Here is an 18,834-nt window from a genome sequence, read left to right on the forward strand (position 1 = left end):
AACTACATAATGTGACCGGTCTTAAGTCAAGGACTTACGTGTACATAACTTAAATTTCCAAAACAAAAACTCTCTCCACCACAAAGCCAATATATACTGGATTTGTTTTAGGTTTTAATGGCAATAGGCTTTAAAAAGGCAACAGAAGCACAGAACCTTTGCACTTCAGGACGTAAGTTATGATTTAGGCGAGGGCGGAGGTTTGTTGTCCGAGCTTGTGTGTTGGTTTCTGAACGTTTCGTTACCAGGCCAGGTAACATCTTCACTGGAGTTGAGGGGATGTCAGAATCAGCATTTTGTTTATAAGGGCTTCCGGTGTGGGTGTGTCAAGTGAGGCTCTTGTGATGGGTCAAGTGTGAGTCATCAGTGAGAGGCTTGTGATGGGGAGGTCACATCAGGTGAGGGTCCCATCAGGTCAGGATTCTGTGATTGGTCTTGTGACGTGACCTCACCATCACAAGACCTACTGAAAACTAACACTGACATCCCCTCAACTCCGCTGAAGATGTTAGCTAGCCTGATAATGCAATGTTCGGAAAACGAACCCACAAGCTCAGAGAACAAATCTTCACCCTCATTCTACACCCGAGCTACAGATATTCACCACTATGGCAGACATTTTTATATTCCTTGTAATATTGGGGAAGATTGTGCTATGTCAGGTAAGGGCAAGGTGTGATTCAAGGTGCTGGTAATAACCTTTAATGCCCTATATGGCTTAGGCCCGGGGTACTTGCGAGACCACTTGCTGCCATTATCAACCTTCCATCACCTGGTTCACTCCCACAGAGTTGGCCTCCTCAGGGTGCCGTCGGCCAGGCAATGCCGTTTGGCGACCCCCAGGGGGAGAGCCTTCTCTGTGGACAGACCGACCCTCTAGAATGAACTGCCTCCAGAGCTACGGAGAGCCCCTGACCTTTGGTCTTTCCGCCGTGACCTGAAGACTTGGTTATTCCAACAAGCAGGTCTGGACTGACTATGTTTTTTAAATTTGGCTTTTATCGAGTTAAATTGTCATGTATCTATTACATTTGTTGTTTAATTCTTTTTTAAATTTTGTATTCCATGTTTCTTAAATTTTTTTGTTGTGAGCCGCCCTGAGTCCTTAGGGAGAAGGGCGGCATATAAATTCAATAAATCTAATCTAATCTAACATCTTAGCTCAGAGAACACACTTAGGAGATCAAAACTTACCCTTGGTTTCAATGGATACCAGATCATTTGTTTGTTCTGATTGTCATTCCAGTCCCAGTTTGCCAAATCCAGCTCCACTTCGCCCAAGAAACTATTGCGCCCAAAAGTATCGTGATGCCAAACTGAGATATTCAAGCTTTGACTCTCCAAAACGGCTTTGTCTATTTTATACTGCACATAAAGAAACAGACATGAGACATAGTTAAGATGAAGTCTCCTTTCCATAGAGCCTCTGATTTGTAGACATGACCCTGCATCGATCCTCGATCAACAGGGATCCCCTCCTTCTTCGTCACCTAACTGGGGCGAGTTTAGACCCTTTTTAGGGTCCCCTGCAGAGCGAAATCATACATGGAGAATGGAGCCCTGTTTTCCTGAGCCCGTAACACCATGATGTCTAACCCAGAGGTTCTGGAATACATTTCTTTTAGTTATTATAACTGGCTACTCCTAAGCAGACCTACTCTTCATCTTCAAATCAGCTTCATTCAACGATTCCAATAATTCTAACCCATGAATAATGTTATGGTTCTCTATCATTTCAAGCTCTGGGTGTCCTCTCTATAAATAAAATTGCCCACAATCTGAAGATATTGCTAAATCTTGCAAGAGTTTTTTTTTTTTAAAATTCCCATGAACTCATGTGACCCACATTTCACAATATTGCATCCAATATTTCAATTTTCTGATGAAAGCTGCTGAAACCGCACAGGATTTCAGCTGTTCCTACCCCTGGATGCCTATTCATCATGGTTTTAATTTTATTGTTGATCCAGAATTCTGCCAGTTTTGATTAATTGTATTTACTACTCTGTTGCTGTGTTGTGATTTTAATTTAAGCACCTCCATTAGTCCTTGGGAAACATGGCAGGGTAAAAACAAAGGAAATAAAAATAAATAAATTTAAATTAAAACTCAAGAGCGTTTGCAAATACTGTCCTTGTGGTTGATGGATACTATGTTTTGACTGATTATAGGTCACCACAGTTGGTGCTGATTCTGATAAACTCCACAGATGTTCTACATGACAAGTGTGTTACTGACTCCCACTATAGGTAGTCCTCAACTTACAACCATAACTAAGTCCAACATTTCCATTCTTAAGCGAGATAGTCGTTAAGTGAATTCCCCCCTCCATTTTCTAACCTTTTCTGCCACAATCACTGCAGTGGTTAAATTAATAACACAGTTGTAAAGTGAATCTGGCTTCCCCCTTGATCTTTCTTGTCAGACGGTCGCAAATGGTGATCACATGATCCTGGGACACCGGAGCTATCATATCAGCCAACTGCCAAGTGTCTAAAATTTGATCATGTGACTGTGGGGATGCTGCAATGGTCGTTAAGTGTGAAAATCGGTCATAAGTCACTTTTCCCAGTGCTGTTATAACTTTGGTCCGTCAATAAACTGTTGTTAAGTCGAAGACTAGCCATATATTACACTGGTTCTTAGATACGATTCTTCTAAAGTTGAAAAAAGCTGTCTCCAAGGAGAATGGAGTTGTGATCAACTGCTTGCCTCAGCTGCTCAGCTTCCTGCACTTTGGGCAGTTTTATTTACTTATATTTTATTTATATAGTGTAGAGGCCATCTGTCTCCATACGATGCTAGATGATTTAAAAGCAGGAAGCAATAAAGTGAGGAACATAATATGGGCATTTGGAAGAGAAAACCATATGCAGCAATGAAGGAAAAACTGGCAGGGGTTCACTGGACACCCCACCTCAAAACCTGTCAGAATAGCCAGTGTCTGTCCGTCCATCCATTCATCCATTCATCCATCCATCCATCCTGCCTGCCTGCCTATCATCTATCTATCTATCTATCTATCTATCTATCTATCTATCTATCTATCTATCCATCCATCCATCCATCCATCCATCCATCCAACCAACCAACCGTCTGTCTGTCTGTCTATCTATCACATTTATATATCTCCCATCTTTCAGCCAAACAGAAGTGTAGACAGACCTATTTCATCAAGAACAATAAAGGAGAATATTTGTAGCTCAGGGTTGAAATGAGGGGTCCTTGTTGCTGAAAACAACCTTGCTTGGTTGTTTTCTTGCAGATGTTTCGTTACCCAAACTAGGTAACATCTTCAGTGCTACTGTGTTTCCCCGAAAGTAAGGCCTACACCAACAATAAGCCCTAGCTTAATTTTGGGGTGGGCCTAATATAAGCCCTACCCCAAAAATAAGCCCTGGTTTTGGGGTCAGGCACACACCTAAATATCAAGCTGGGGTAGGGGTGTGGAGCAGCCCCACCCGCCCCACACCCACTTCCCTTGCAGCCAGGCCTCTCCTTCCTGGCCTACTTCTTTTCTGAGGCCTCTTCTGCAGCCAGGTTTGCATTTCTCAGTCACAGGGTTTTCCAGAAGGCCTGTGCAGCCAAGAACTGAGCTATGGATTCAGTCGATAGCTGGTTCTACAAGACCTCAGCAGCCAAGTATCAAGCTATAGATTGAATCCATAGCTCGGCACTCGGCTGCTTAGGCCTTCTGGAAAGGCCTAACTGCAAAATGCAGGCCTGAATGCAGCTGCAGAACTTCAGCCCCAGAAGAAGTGGACCGGCTAGGTGGGGCTGTCGGTACCAGAGGTGAGGTAAGGAACTCCCCCAAAAATAAGACCTGGGGCCTCTTTTGGAGGAAAAAAAAAAGAGCTGGTCTTATTTTCAGGGGGAAAAGTTAGTTAGGAGTGGGGTTTGCCCTCAGTGTATATTCTAGTGACTTGCCCCGGGGTGTTCTTAGTTTTTTGGTTGGACTTTGGTTTACTGTTGGCTTGTTTGGTAGTTCTTTGATTGGTGTATTGTTTACTTGACTGTTGGTCTGGTGTTAATCTTGGAGTTAATCTATGCTCATCTGGGTGAACCCCTCATCAGAAACAAGGAGACAGATGCAAGTTACCCGTAATATCTCATTGTAGACTGGATTCAGTGTCTTCTTCTTCACAGAGGTCTTTCTTTTGCCCAGTTTATGTTTTTCTGGTAGCAGGTAACTCTTCACATAACTAAAAAGGTTTTGTGGCCAAATATGAGAAGACAGTCAGAATATGATATCCAGTGAAGCCAACCTAAAAACCTTTGGTAGATTATGTTTACGTGTCTCTTTAAATGAAAAAAAGAAGAAGAAATCTGTTTTCTTTACAAGCTTCTTCTAAAAACTGAAATATTTGTTACCAATAGTTTTTCCTCTACAAATTCCTCTCCAGCCCTAGTTGGGTTTGCACATTTACTGAATTTTAGAAACTGACGGCAGAAAAAGACCCGATGATCCATTGAGTCTGTCCTTTGAGTTTTTATTTTCTTTTTAATTTATTTATTAATTTTAATTATTATTCATTTATTTGATTAGCAGGAGACTCTGAATTCTCTTTTGCCTTAGCCCTGAAAGCCAGCTGGGTGACTTTGGGCCAATCGCCAGGAGACTGTGAGTTCTAGAATTGCCTTAGGCATGAAAAACTGGCTGGGTGACTTTGGGCCAATCACCAAGAGACTGTGAGTTCTAGTCCCACCTTAGGCATGAAAGCCGGCTGGGTGAACTTGGTCTAATCACCAGGAGACTGTGAGTTCTAGTCTCGCCTTAGGCATGAAAAAGTGGCTGGGTGACTTTCCGCCAATCACCAGGAGACTGTGAGTTCTAGTCCCGCCTTAGGAATGAAAGCTGGCTGGGCGACTGTGGGTCAATCACCAGGAGACTGTGAGTTCTAGTCCCACTTTAGGCATGAAAGCCAGATGGGTAACTCTGAGCCATTTATTTTCTCTTAGTCCAACCCACCTCATAGGGTTGTTGTGGAGAGAAGGTGTGCTGGATATGTTCGCCACCTTGAGTTTTTCAGAAAAGTAGTAAGGGTTGAGGTACAGATAAATAAATAAATAATGAAAGTAATACAGCACAGGTCTTTCTTTCTCTTAAGAAATGGATGTTTCAAGGTTCTCTCTCCTAGTTCCACTTACGGATCTGATCGTTGCCTTTTCACGTCTGCAACTGCCAAATCCTTGCCCTGGGCAATAAAAATATGGAACTCCTTCAACTGTTCCACATAGTCAATGGCAAACTGGAGATTCCCCTTCACGTCCACGTTGCCAAAATCTCCACTATACATGCTCATCACACTGGTGCTCACCTGCAGAGGTCCGAAAGGAAGAAAATAAGTGCTTTTCAAAAGGGTGAGTTCCCAGCTGCTTCAGCAAAGGCACTGAAGCTCAGGAGAAAAAAAAACATCCATTTCTGAACACGACAGAAAAGTAGGGAAGAAAAACTGAGAATACAGCTGTTATTCAAAGGGGGTATAATCCACATCCATATAATGCATGCTATTTTTTTTTTTTAGTAAGCAAAAATCATCAAGAGAACTCATGCAAAGAATAATTTTATACAGTGGACCCAGCAGAAAATATTTATCTGCTCCTGTCTTTAAATTCTACTACAATGGTACCTTGATACTCGACTGCTTTGAAACTCATTGAATTTGGTACTCAACACATTTTGACGTGAAAATTTTGTCCTGGTACTCATCGTTTGTTTTATGCGCAAGCTAGAATTTATCTGACAATCCTCTACTCTCTTATTCTCCAAACAATGCAGTGACCAAGGCAATATGAGACCCCTTTTACAGATATTTAAGGTCAGTTCAATCTGTCCTGCAAATTCAAGGCTGAGAAGATGATTTAAAATTCTGGCTTCAAAATGTCAGTGCATTAAATGACTTTATAACCATGCCTCTGGGTGAACTTCATCAAGATTTGCTAGGAAAAGTATTCTATATCAATATAAAATTCAAAAACTTTTACACGTCTTCACGGCGCAAAAGCTATCAGAGACGTTAATATTAATTCACAAATTCAGACATTCTGAACATAGATTCCCGTTTTGGTTTTCTGGCCGGTCACAGCAAATCAGAATGAATTCCCCCGTGGCTTTGGCCACTGTCTTCAATAAACCATACAAGAACTGAAATTAGTTATGGTTTGTCTCACAGTTCCTAAGAACACTGCTGCCAACAAGAACTCTTGAAGGCCCTAATGAAAGGACCTTCAAGAAATAAAATTTAAAAACTGATGAGAAAAGACAAGATTTTGAAAAGGAACCAAAAAAGAGATACTCTCTAACCAAGCTGAGGTTCTGGACATAATGTAAAATCTTGGACATCGCCATAAAATTTTCTTCGCAACATTACAGAAGCAACTTTTGCTGTTCCCGAGATGTTGTTTGAACTTTCTTCCTGGGCTTTTGTGTTGTCCACCATACAGGAACTTTCCTTAATTTTCCCACTCAAAAAAAGTTGGCCAGATGCTATCCCAAGATGAGATGTTTTCAAACCCAAAGATGTACAGGTAGTCCTCGACTTACGACTGCAACGGAGCCCCAATTTTTTTGTGGCTGAGCAAGACATTCGCTGAATAAATTTTTGCCCCGTTTTAAGAGCGTTCTTGCCACACTTGTTAAGGGAATCACCGCAGCTGGCAAGCTAGGAACGCAGTTAAGTCAATCTGGCTTTCTCATTGACTTTGCTTGTCAGAAGAAGGTCACAAAAGCCGACCACGCCGTCATAAACATGAGTCAGATGCCAAGGGTCTGAATTTTGATCCTGGGGATGCTGCAAGGATCGTATGAAAAATGGTGACAAGTCACTTCAAACGGTCACGAAACAAACCGTTGCGAGCCGAGGACTACCTGTAATAACTAATTAAGATCATTTGTAAAGATACCAAACATTACTCAGGAAGAGGCGAGAGAAGAATATTAGCAAAAGCAGCATGATTAACCAGAGCTTTGGTTTACATACAGAAGACAGCGATGCCAAGCCAGAAGAGCCGCTAAGATTGGTTAACGAACTCGGGCTCTTTGTGATTCTCCTGTGTAGGTAACTGCTCTCTGATGCTGTATCTGTCTCTCTGTCATCGCTCTACAAGACATCGCACAAAGGGAGAGAGAGAGAGAGAGAAAAGTCTGCACAGATGTTTGAAAAGCGGCACAAGGACGACAAACAGCCTCTGCCAAGATTCTCGATTCTGGGATCTAGCTATCGCAGGTTAAGGTGGCATGCGTAATTGGCGTGCAACAATTTAAACAGCACTTAATGAAAACAACAGGAAGGAATTGGCTAGTGCAGTGATGGCAAACCTTTTAGAGACTGGGTGCCCAAAACCCGCTCCGCTCCGCCCCGCCCCCACTCCACCCCCCCCCGGCTTGCCTGCCCCACCAACCCGTCCCCACCTGCAGGGCCACCCACTGCCTCCACAGCCCACCGCAGCAGATTGCCCAGGCGGCCCTGCAGCGTCATGGTGGCTATGCCCTCTGCCTGCGCCCCGCAGCATCATCTGCGCACGACGGGGCACGAGGGCGGAGTCTTGTCCCTGCTGCCCGGCTGCCATGTGCTTGGCTGCGCTGCTCCGTGCGGGCCACACCCGGAGGCAACTGTCCTCTGGGGGGGGCTGCTGGTGAAAAGGGGGCCACGGGGGGGGCAGGGCTGGGGCAATGGTGCGCGTGGCCACAGAGAGGGCTCTGAGTGCCGCCTCCGGCACATGTGCCATAGGTTCGCCACTACTGGGGTAGTGCATTCAAAAGAAGACAACATCCCCTCTTCAAACCGACTTGGATCGATTTTAAAGGAAAGGAGGTCAGCTGCCCTATTTCACTAGCTAGTGGCATAGATGTAAGACAAAGGTGTTGACCCGGAATTAGGGGACAGCATAGGAAGTATCACTTGTGAATATGTGGAGATGGCCCCGCAGTCTTTGGGCACTTGCAGAGTCATGGATGAAAGGACAGCAAGGAAAACACCCAATGTCCTAACCCACCCGGGAACGTACGATGTCTTTAGGGAAACACCCAAAAGGGAACATTTTTAGCTACTTCTGCTTTCTCCCTTCTTATCTACAGCGTGCCAGCCTTACTGGGTGAAATCTTCATCGTATGTGTGTCAGCTTTGCTGGGTGGATTGCTTATTCAATCAGAAAGAACAAATACAAGGATTTCTTGTCATTCGGGGCTTCTCTCTTTTAGAGGAGCCCGTCTTTGTTCAGCTGAATAAAAACGTAAAACTGAAAGGCACCTTCTGGTTTCCTGTACTTTTTTTTTATCAAGCAACACCTCAGAGCCTGCACAATAAGGCAGGGCTTTTCAACCTTTTCACCTATTGTACCACTTTTAGGATATGGCAACATCCGAGTACCACCAGTCGCCTAGCAAGGTGTCAAAAACTTGATGACCAAAAAAAGGGGGGGGGAAAGTGATGAAGTACAAGTAATCCTTGACTTACAACAGTTCGCTTAGTGACTGTTCAAAGTTACAATGACACTGAAAAATGTGCCCCTCAAGCTACAGCCGAGCAAGGCACCTGCCTTCTGGGCTCAGAAGTGCCAGGATCAGCACCAAGCTCTAGCTGGAGCCTGGCACTGATCCACTGAGCCCTGACAGCCCTGCAGCTCCAGCCGTCTCTCGCTCAGGCTTGTGCGGTGCTGCCACCGGTTCAGCTCATTCCCCTCCCCCGTTACCACTTTTCTAGGATGGTCACGTACCACCTGCCAGGTGCCAATGTACCACAGGTGGTACCCATACCACTGGTTGAAAAGCCCTGCAATAAGGGATTTGGTGTATTTATTATTATTATTATTATTATTATTATTATTATTATTATTATTATTATTGTTGTTGTTGTTGTTGTTGTTGTTGGTTGTTGTTTGTTGTTTGTTGTTGTTGTTGTTGTTGTTGTTGTTGTTATTATTATTATTATTATTATTATTATTATTATTATTATTATTATTATTCCCTGATTTCATTCTTGGCCTAAAAGCCATCTGTCCACAACTGTTGCAATCCTCAGGTTTTGTCAAACCTGATCCTATGAGGAAAGAAAATAATGTCTAATTCCAGAGATTGAAAAGTCTTGCTTTTATAGTCCACGTTGCAGGTTGTCCTCAACTTTGAACCACAATTGAGAACAGAATTTTGGCTGCTAGCAGGGGGGGGAGGGGGTTGTTAAATGAGCCACGCCCAATTTTCCGACCCTTTTTTTTGCCAGGATTGTTAAGTGAATCACTGCATATTATGTTGTCATTAAGCAAATCTTGCTTGTCAGAAGTCAGTTGGGAAGTTGGCAAATGGCGATCAGAAACTCCAGGATACTCCATCATAAATACATGACGGTTGCCAAGCACCCAAAGTTTGACCGCATAATTGTGGGGATCAGGAACGATTGCAAGTCACTTTTTTGAGTGCTGTTGTAATTTTGAACGGTCATTACACGAATGCTAGTAAGGCAAGGACTACCTATATCTAGGAATTAATATAGTTGGATTTCATCTATATAATGTGGCTCGCCTGAGGTCTGTCTTAGTGCCTTCTTGGAATTGTAGCCATTGGCATTTGCCAACCAGTTTATGGCAATAAATTTGGGGCTTTTTAAGAGAGACTGTTTTATTCCCTTCTTGTTAGCGTGGGCTCTCTTTCAATGCTGCAAAACCTAAATGTTGATTCGATCGCGTATCAATGTAATCGTATTATTAGTTATTCATTTGAAAGCCCCTCAAAGTCCGTTGTGTCTGGAACCCCATATAAACCTAGTAACTAAATAAATAATTGAAGAAATAATTGGGTGAATGATATAATGGGATGACAATTTGCTCAATGCCATAACTGGATAAAAAGCAAACAGAGGACTGCTTTGCTATACAGTCAAATAGACATTTTTACAGTACAAATTACAATTTTAGTTTGTCCTGACCCAAAAAAAAACCAAACCACCCTGCATTGCCACCCCTTTAGAGAAAAGAAAATGTGGGCTATGAAACAATCAGATGACTGTTTCAATGTTTGAAAGCAGTTGTTTAACCAGTCCAGATGCATAAAGTGTTATTTATGAACTACTAAGAAAAAGGATTACCTTTTAACTACCTTCTTTCTTACAATATTCAGACTGATGGCAATAATAGGAAATCTGCAAGCTTCATTTCTTTACCTCCCTGCTTTCTGAGTGTAGTTGCCGCACATTTTACTAAAACACCCCAACCTTAAAGCGAATCATCGTTATGGTTTTTCTTGAAACAGAGGTTAAAAACTTGCCTCATCCTGAAGAAATGCTGGCACCGATTTGCTCATCATCTTAATTTTTTCCGGATGCGAAAAATGACTGTCAGAGAAAGAAGGTGCTGTGGAAACTAAAAAGCAGCAATTCACATTGAGAAAACTAATTAGATTCATGTCTTGCTAAAAAGATTGACTCATAAAAGTGTTCTTGGAAGGGGAAAAAAAACAACAATCCACAAGCATGCTTCAAAAACGTGTACATGCAAATTGCGTTTCATAAAACCAGAAAGGTTTGCTGCAAAGAAGCATAAAGATCTGGCATAATTAATGATCTACGCAAGTCCTTTCCAAATTTTCGAATCTCCTCTAAAAGAAAGAATTTTTACCATTCCTCCATGTCTATGGAGATTCTCAGTCATCCAGGTCATAGTTGTCCCAAAGATGCTTGTCCGCAAGGCCATTGCACTTTCTTCTTTCTCCTTTCAAGATGTTTCGCTTCTCATCCAAGAAGCTTTTTAGGCTCTGACTGGATGGTGGGCAATGGAAGGATTTATACTCGTTTGCCTTCTTTTAGAGAGTCGTTGAGGCCACTTGGAAGTTTATCCTGTGTCCTCAGGGTAACCTGAGTGATGCAAATGGGTGTGGAGCCTTCTTAGATAAACCTCCAGGTGGCCTCAACGACTCTCTCTCATTGGCTTCCGGTTGCCCTCCGGGTGAAATTCAAGGTGCTGGTTATTACCTATAAAGCCCTACATGGCCTGGGTCCGGGTTATTTGAGGGAACACCTGCTGCCGGCATCAAACGCCCTTCGCCCAGTGCGCTCCCACAGGGAGGGTCTGCTCAGGGTTCCGCCGGTGAGAGATTGCCGGCGGGTGACACCCAGGGATAGGGCCTTCTCAGTGGGAGCGCCTGCCCTCTGGAACCAGCTGCCGGTGGAGCTGAGGACTGCCCCCGACCTCCGTTCATTCCGCCGGGGCCTGAAGACCTGGCTCTTTGAGCTCTCGGGCCCAGGCTGAGGAGAAATTTTTAATTGGGGTTTTTAAGTGTACAGGGTCAATTTAATATTTTTTAATTTGGTTTTTAACTTTTGTATGTGGATTTTTAATTCCCTGTAAACCGCCCTGAGTCCTCAGGGAAAGGGCGGTATATAAATGTAACTAAATAAATAAATAAGTCTAAAAGAATGCAAATGACCAGCTGTCTGCAAGGAGTATAAATCCTTCCATTCCCACCATCCGATCAGAGCTGAAGAAGCTTCTTGGATGAGAAGCGAAACGTCTCCCAAAGGAAAAACAAGGAAGTCCAGTTGTCTCATGGAAAACCATTTTTGGGACTTCATTCCTACGCCTGCAACAATATAGGCCCACAAGAATTCTCCCACGAGATACAAGCAAAGCTACCTGAGTTGGTGCTTAAAGATAATTTATACCAAACTTACATTTTATATGAAATCAAGAATTCATGACAAGCCCGGTTTATAAATACATTTACCAATTGGTTAATTCAATTAATCCATTTATTAAACAGTTAACAATAGCCCTCTGTGTGTGTGTGTGGGGGGGGAAAGCCTGCATCCAATTGTATATTATGAAGGAATGATCTGAATTTTACTCTCTCTCTCGTCCAAGTTCAACAAACTTCCTAAATCAGGAGCGGATATGTTTTTGGAGGCAATGGACTAAACTTACAAATTTTACCAGAAAATTGAGGTGGAGGATGATCATGAAATGGAGGTACAGAGGAAGATTAAGCCTAGGGTTTTCAGACATTTATTATTTTTTTAAACTGCATTGTCTTTTGTAGGAATATTTCCTGCTTCAAAATATCAGGAAAATGGGATGCTAGCCTTCATGATATATCGAAGATCAGTTTTAAATGTAAATGCATCCCAGGTACAAGTGATCCTCAATGAAAAGAATAGAAAAGAATCGAATCGAATCGAATCGAATCGAATAGACTAGAATAGACTAGAATAGCAAATATGGAATAGAATAGAATAGAATTAGAATTAGAATTAGAATTAGAATTAGAATAGAATAGAATAGAATAGAATAGAATAGAATAGAATAGAATAGAATAGAATAGAATAGAATAGAATAGAATAGAATAGAATAGAACAGAACAGAATATGGAATGGAACAGAAAGGAACGGAACGGAACAGAAGCTGGAAGGGACCTTGGAGATCTTCTAGTCCAGCCCCCTGCTCAAGCCGGAGAACCTATACCATCTCAGACAGGTGAATGTCTAATAACCACAACTAGGACCAGAATTTTGGTTGCTAGGCAAGGAGGTTGCTAAATGAGTCACGTCCGCTTTTATGACCTTTTTTTGTCACAGTTATTAAGTGAATCACTGGAGTGGTTCATTGAATCTTGGACTTGTGAAGCAAATCCGTCTTTCCCATTTATTTGTTTGGAAGCTAGCTGGAAAGGCGGTAGTCACGTGATCCTCGGATGCTGGAACTATTATAAATACGTGACAGCTGCCAAGAACCCAAATTTTGATCACATTGAGTTTGGAGATGCTATGACGATCATAAGGGCGAGGATCAGTTGTCAGTAACATCTTTCAGTGCCACTGAAATCTCGAACAGTCACTAAACAAATGGTTGTGAATCCAGGACGACCTGTATATAAGTACCTCTTCTTGGAAATTGATTGTGGTGGATTGTCAATACATTACACTCAACTGCATCTCACGCCTTGCCTCCAGAAGCTGTGGGTGCCCCATTGCTGGAGGCTTTTAAGAAGAGACTGGACAATCATTTGTCTAGTATGGTATAGGGCAGGGGTCTTCAAACTTGGCCCTTTTATGACTTGTGGACTTCAACTCCCAGAATTCCTCAGCCAGCATGAAGGAACTAAGGCCCCTTCATGACTTGTGGACTTCAACTCCCAGAACTCCTCAGCCAGCGTGCCTGGCTGAGGAATTCTGGGAGTTGAAGTCTGCAAGTCATAAAAGGGCCAAGTTTGAAGACCCCCCGTATAGGGTCATCTGCTTGAAAAAGGGGTTGGACTAGAAGACCTCCGAGGTCCCTTCCAGCTCCGTTACTCTAGGTTCTACGTTCTAATGCTTGAAGTAGCCAAAAGGAGCGAAACAGAATTGCTCAGTACAATCCTTACTCATAATTTTATAGATTCCTTCCCATAACACAAACTAGGGAAGAAAGGGGAAAGGTGGGTTTTTTTTTCTTCACCTTTTTTTCTTAAACTGAACATTCATCATCTCTTCTAGCAGGTGAAGAGTGGGACGAAGAAAAAAACAACAACAAAGCTCAGCGGTGGTAGAATTATTCAAAATTTTCCCATGATCCTGCTCTGGGATCAAGGCTATATCAATTTCTTTTCCCTCCCAAATCACAGGACCATTTTGCAACTGAGCTCTAAATCCTTCGTGATCAGATTACCGCTTTCCTCTGCATGACTACCTCATCCTCATGTTTTCTACCGTTTGGTTCCTCTCGTTTGCTGGGCGTTGCCTTCAGGTGGGCAAATGCAATCATGCCTTGCTTTAAACACAGGAGAGCTCCCCTCAACGCAAAATTAGTTCTTATTTTATGCGATGCAAACTATTAGCAGAACGAGAACAGCCTCCAAATGTATTAGTGGTTAGTCAGTAGTGTAACATAAAATAGCGAAAAGTCACGAAATGTTATCTATATTTCAGGAAGAGTCTTATTACTCACTTCCTGCCGGGTTGACACTGAGCTCAATTGGGTGTTCTGATCAAAAAAAAATTGGAGCCACAAATAACATAGTGTTATACTTAACAAGAAGGCTCTAATTACAACGGTGCTGCAATTAACCACAGGATCTATTGATCTAGCGATGGATAGTAATTTGGACAGGTTTTGAAAATAGACTGGAAAACTTCAGAATGGGCCGGTTACTGAGGACAATGAATCCTGAACGTCTATGGAAATTCTCAGTCCTCAGAAAAGTTGGTTTTATGAAAATCACCAAAACCAGTTGACTATGGGGATTCTCAATCATCCAGGCCATGATTGTCCCTAAGGTGCTTTCCCCACCCTCCCAAAAAAAAACCCAATGGACTTTCTTGGGTTTTTCTTTCTCTGAACTTCCATTCCATTCTATTCTCTATCCTGTTGGTCTATTCTATTCTATTCTTATTCCATTTTCTATTCCATTTTCTATTCTTATTCCATATTCTATTCTATTCTATTCTTATTCCATATTCTATTCTTATTCCATATTCTATTCTATTCTATTCTATTCTATTCTATTCTATTCTATTCTATTCTATTCTATTCTTATTCCGTATTCTATTCTATTCTATTCTATTCTATTCTATTCTATTCTATTCTATTCTATTCTATTCTAACTTCTCACTACTGGAATATGTGCTTTGGGCTATTCTGTGAGTCATATTTATGTGGTGCCTCCCTATTGGTTGATTGTGGTTATCCATCCATTTTTCCAAAGCAATCAATCACTGACAGGCCAATTAATCATGGTCAAATATTCTAGGAAGTTAGGAATGTTCTGCCCATTTTCATTTCAATTATGACGGCATGTCATAGTTTATGTAAGATTTGGCACACATTTTATGCACACCCTGAGTTCTGCTAAAGGCTGTGGGCTCAAACCTGAGCAACGTAGGCTGGACTACAATTATATTTCTGAGAGAGTCATCTTTATACATGGCAGATTTTAAAGCCCAGCTATTAACTGTCACCGAAGACACAAAATACTTAAGGCATACATTTCATTAAAGTAGAATATTAAATCCATGCAACTACATATAAAATAATTACCATCTTCAGCACTAAGCACTAAGTCTTCCCTGGCAAGGTTTAATTTTTCTTTATCTGTGCAAGAGGAAAAAATGGTGACACAATTAGATAATTCAGTTGTTCAGGATATCCTTAGAGGTTGAAGCCTCTAGAGATCAGAGAGAAGCAAAATGAAATTTGGAGTAAAGTCAAGTTCTGAAAAAGCCTTCTTTACAAACCACATGTACTGTACCACAGGAAGAGAACGATATCTATCAACATTTTTAGTACAATTTATATGCAGGCAGTCCTCAACTTACAACCACAATTGAGCCCAAAATTTTTGTTGCTAAGCGAGACAGTGTTTAAGTGAATTTTGCCCCACTTTACGACCTTTCAATAGATGTTAAGTGAGTCATGTAACTGTTAAATTACTAACATGGTTGTTAAATAAATCTGGGTCCCTCACTGAGTTTGCTTCTCAGGTCGCAAAAAGTGATCACATGACCCCGGGAACACTGCAGACATCATAAGTACATGCCAGTTGCCAAGTGTCTGCATGTTAATCATGTGACCACGGGGATGTTGCAGTGGTTGTGTGAAAAATGGTGACAGGTCGCTTTATCCTGTGCTGTTGTAATTTCAAACCGTCAGTAAATGGATGGTTTTAAGTCCAGGACTATCTGTATAGCACAGGGGTAGGCAACCTTGGCTCTTTTATGACTCATGGACTTCAACTCCCAGAATTCCTGAGCCAGCATGGGGGAAACTTCGGCCCCTTCATGACTCGTGGACTTCAACTCCCAGAATTCCTGAGCCAGCATGGGGGAAACTTCGGCCCCTTCATGACTCGTGGACTTCAACTCCCAGAATTCCTGAGCCAGCATGGGGGAAACTTCGGCCCCTTCATGACTCGTGGACTTCAACTCCCAGAATTCCTGAGCCAGCATGGCTGGCTCAGGAGTTCTGGGAGTTGAATTCCACAAGTCATACAAGAGCCAAAGTTGCCTACCCCTGGTATAGTACATTTCAAAATTAATTTATAGATAGCACATTTCTACTGATGCAGTTCATCCAATTTGCGTGCCAATGACTTAATCAAATCATCACCTGATCCTACCAGCATTATCCACCCTGTGGGACAATGGAAATAATGGAAATAACATGCAGGTGCAGCTGGTCCTCATTTAGCAAAGGTCTCATGCAGTGACCGTTCAGTTGCAACGATGATGAAAAATTGATTTTATGAGTAAGCCATCCTTGAATTTATGACCTATGTCCGTCAAGCAAAGGAAAGTTCAGTTAAGATCCTAAGCACCGTTGCAGTTGGGGGCCACTTCTCTTGCAACTCAGTCATTGGTTTGCTGATCCAACCCAGTGGTTCTTAAGAGAGGACTGCCTGTAATAAAAACTGTGATGAGACACTATGGATTTGGCTCCACCAGCAGCCGCAGCATTGATCAAGACAGGGTGTGAGCCATCTCACAAGGCATCTTCTGAAACAACCCCGGTAAACAAATAACTCTACACAACTTTTTTCAATCCCTCCTCTAGTGATTAGCTTTGTAGATATATTTGCTTGATGAAAACTTTTCAAGGTATTTGCTCCTTCCAAAAGTAACATGAAACGACAATGGCGGACAGACTGGGACAAAAGTGTACTAAATGAGAAATGTTAAGGGCATGGAAAAATGTCAGATTTTGCTCACTTGAGGTGGCTGACGGTATGTCCTCTACACTTTTGGAAGGAATTTGCCTATTTGAATTCCTTTTCAGAGCCTTCATAACGGGGTTCAACTCTTCCTCCGAACCTGTTTCAAAACAAAACATATGAGCACTGCACAACACATAGACCAATATCCCAACCAGGATAACCTACCTTTATCTGTGTTAACTCCTCCAGGTTTTAAAAAGAGAAACCAAAGAATATAAGAACGCCAGCCCTTATCACCATTCCTTCTCAAGGTGATCTGAAATTATTTCATTATTCACTGCCTCACTTTTCCCGTCACTAGCTGAAATTTGCAAGGACGGCCACTGAATGAGACAACTCCACGTTTCTTGTAATACAGGTGGTCCTGCACTTACGACCATAGCTGAGCCCAAATCTTCTGTTGCGAAGCAAGACAGATGGGTGAGTTTTGCCCCATTTTACGACTTTTCTTGCCACAATTGTTAAGGGAATCACTGGGGCTGTCAATTTAGTACGCTGTTGTTAAGTGAATCTGGCTTCCCCATTGACTTTGCTTGCCAGAAGGTCGCAAAAGGGGATCACATGACCCCGGGACATGGCAACCGTCATAAATACATGCCAGTTGCCAAGCATCTGAATTTTGATCGCATTACCATGGGGATGCTGCAATGGTCCCAAGTATGAAAAACAGTCATAAGTCACCTTTTTTTTAGTGCCATTGCAACTTCGGGCACTAAGCAAGTGGTTGTAAATCAAGGACTACCTGTATGTAATTCCACCCTTATCATGAAAAGTAAAACCCCACGCCTTCTACAGCCCCATTTCTTTATCAAGAAATATTTTTATCTGATAGGAGCGTCATCTAACACGGCTATTCCACGAGTAGTTTTGTGACAGGTTATCAAATGCCAAGGACGCGTCTTTTTTCTTGCGTGACGGGCTTAGTCAGTTGTGGTTGCCTTAGTTACTGTTGCTATGGGGAGGAAACTTTTGAGTTGATAGGATTTTGGAAAATTGATTGATAAAGAGCAGGTTGCGATTCGTTGGGCTGGGTGGAAGAGAATCACAGCCAGAGGATGGCAGGAGAACCAGCTTTCGAATCGTGAGAACTGATGCTGTTGGAAGAGCTAAAGAACAGAGCAGACAGCTAAGTAAAGCAGGAAGCCATCCTGAAGTTATAGTAGATGTTCAAGAAGACAGCAGCGTCTTACTACCAGAAAGGTTTTAAACCTTTTAGTCAGCGTAGAATTGGAAGGGACCTTGGAGGTCTTCTAGTCCAACCCCCTCCTCAAGCAGGAGATCCTGTACCATTTCAGAAAAGTGCCTGTCCAGTCTTTTCTTAAAAAACTCCAGTGATGAAGCACCCACAACTTCTGAAGGCAAGCTGGGCTTATTGTTCTCACTGTTAGGAAGTTTCTCCTCATTCCTTCTGATCTGAAGAAACTCCTTAAGATTCTTTAAACTTTCTTAAGATCATTCCTCCTGACTTTAAGAAATTCCTTAAGTTTCTCCTCGTTCCTCCTGATCTTAAGAAACTCCTTAAGTTTCTCCTCGTTCCTTCTGATCTTAAGGTAAAGGTAAAGGTTCCCCCGCACATGCGTGCTAGTCGTTTCCGACTCTGGGGGCCGGTGCTCATCTCCGTTTCAAAGCCGAAAAGCCAGTGCTTGTCCGAGGACGTCTCCGTGGTCATGTGGCTGGCATGACTAGAAGCCAACGGCGCACGGAACGCTGTTATCTTCCCACCGTAGTGGTCCCTATTTTTCTACTTGCATTTTACGTGCTTTCGAACTGCTAGGTTGGCAGAAGCTGGGACGAGTAACAGGCGCTCACTCTGTTACGCGGCACTTGGGATTCGACCCGCCAAACTGCCGACCTTCTGATTGACAAGCTCAGCGTCCTAACCCACTGAGCATCTTAAGAAGTTCCTTAACTTTCTTTAAACTTTCTTAAGATCATTCCTTCTGAACTTAAGAAACGCCTTAAGATTCTCCCCGTTCCTTCTAATCAGGAGTAATTTCTGCAAAGCATCTCAGTGGTTCAGATATATTAAGAAAGCAGCTGTAGGAGGAAGAGCTGAGAACGCGTAAAATAAAACATTGCACCGGTTTCCATCTGTCCAAGATTGCTTGGAATAATAATAAAAAAATGGATACCCCAAATTTACTTTGCTGGGCACAATTCTCTTA

At 42.4% G+C, this 18,834-nt stretch overlaps 1 protein-coding gene across 1 annotated transcript in view; it reads right to left on the reverse strand.

The window, feature by feature from the left end:
- The window catches only part of SYTL2 (synaptotagmin like 2), a 47,902-nt gene that overhangs the window by 3,639 nt on the left and 25,429 nt on the right, over positions 1–18,834 (reverse strand). The window contains exons 8-15 of the mRNA XM_083362592.1: positions 16,665–16,766; positions 14,998–15,051; positions 13,909–13,944; positions 10,259–10,353; positions 6,981–7,100; positions 5,149–5,318; positions 4,100–4,202; positions 1,195–1,365 (exon numbers count right to left, since the gene is read on the reverse strand). Of these exons, the coding sequence (XP_083218718.1) occupies positions 1,195–1,365; positions 4,100–4,202; positions 5,149–5,318; positions 6,981–7,100; positions 10,259–10,353; positions 13,909–13,944; positions 14,998–15,051; positions 16,665–16,766 (851 nt within the window). The remainder of the gene's footprint in view (positions 1–1,194; positions 1,366–4,099; positions 4,203–5,148; positions 5,319–6,980; positions 7,101–10,258; positions 10,354–13,908; positions 13,945–14,997; positions 15,052–16,664; positions 16,767–18,834) is intronic.

Source organism: Vipera ursinii (genome assembly GCF_947247035.1).
Source record: "Vipera ursinii genome assembly, chromosome: 4".
NCBI lineage: Eukaryota > Metazoa > Chordata > Lepidosauria > Squamata > Viperidae > Vipera > Vipera ursinii.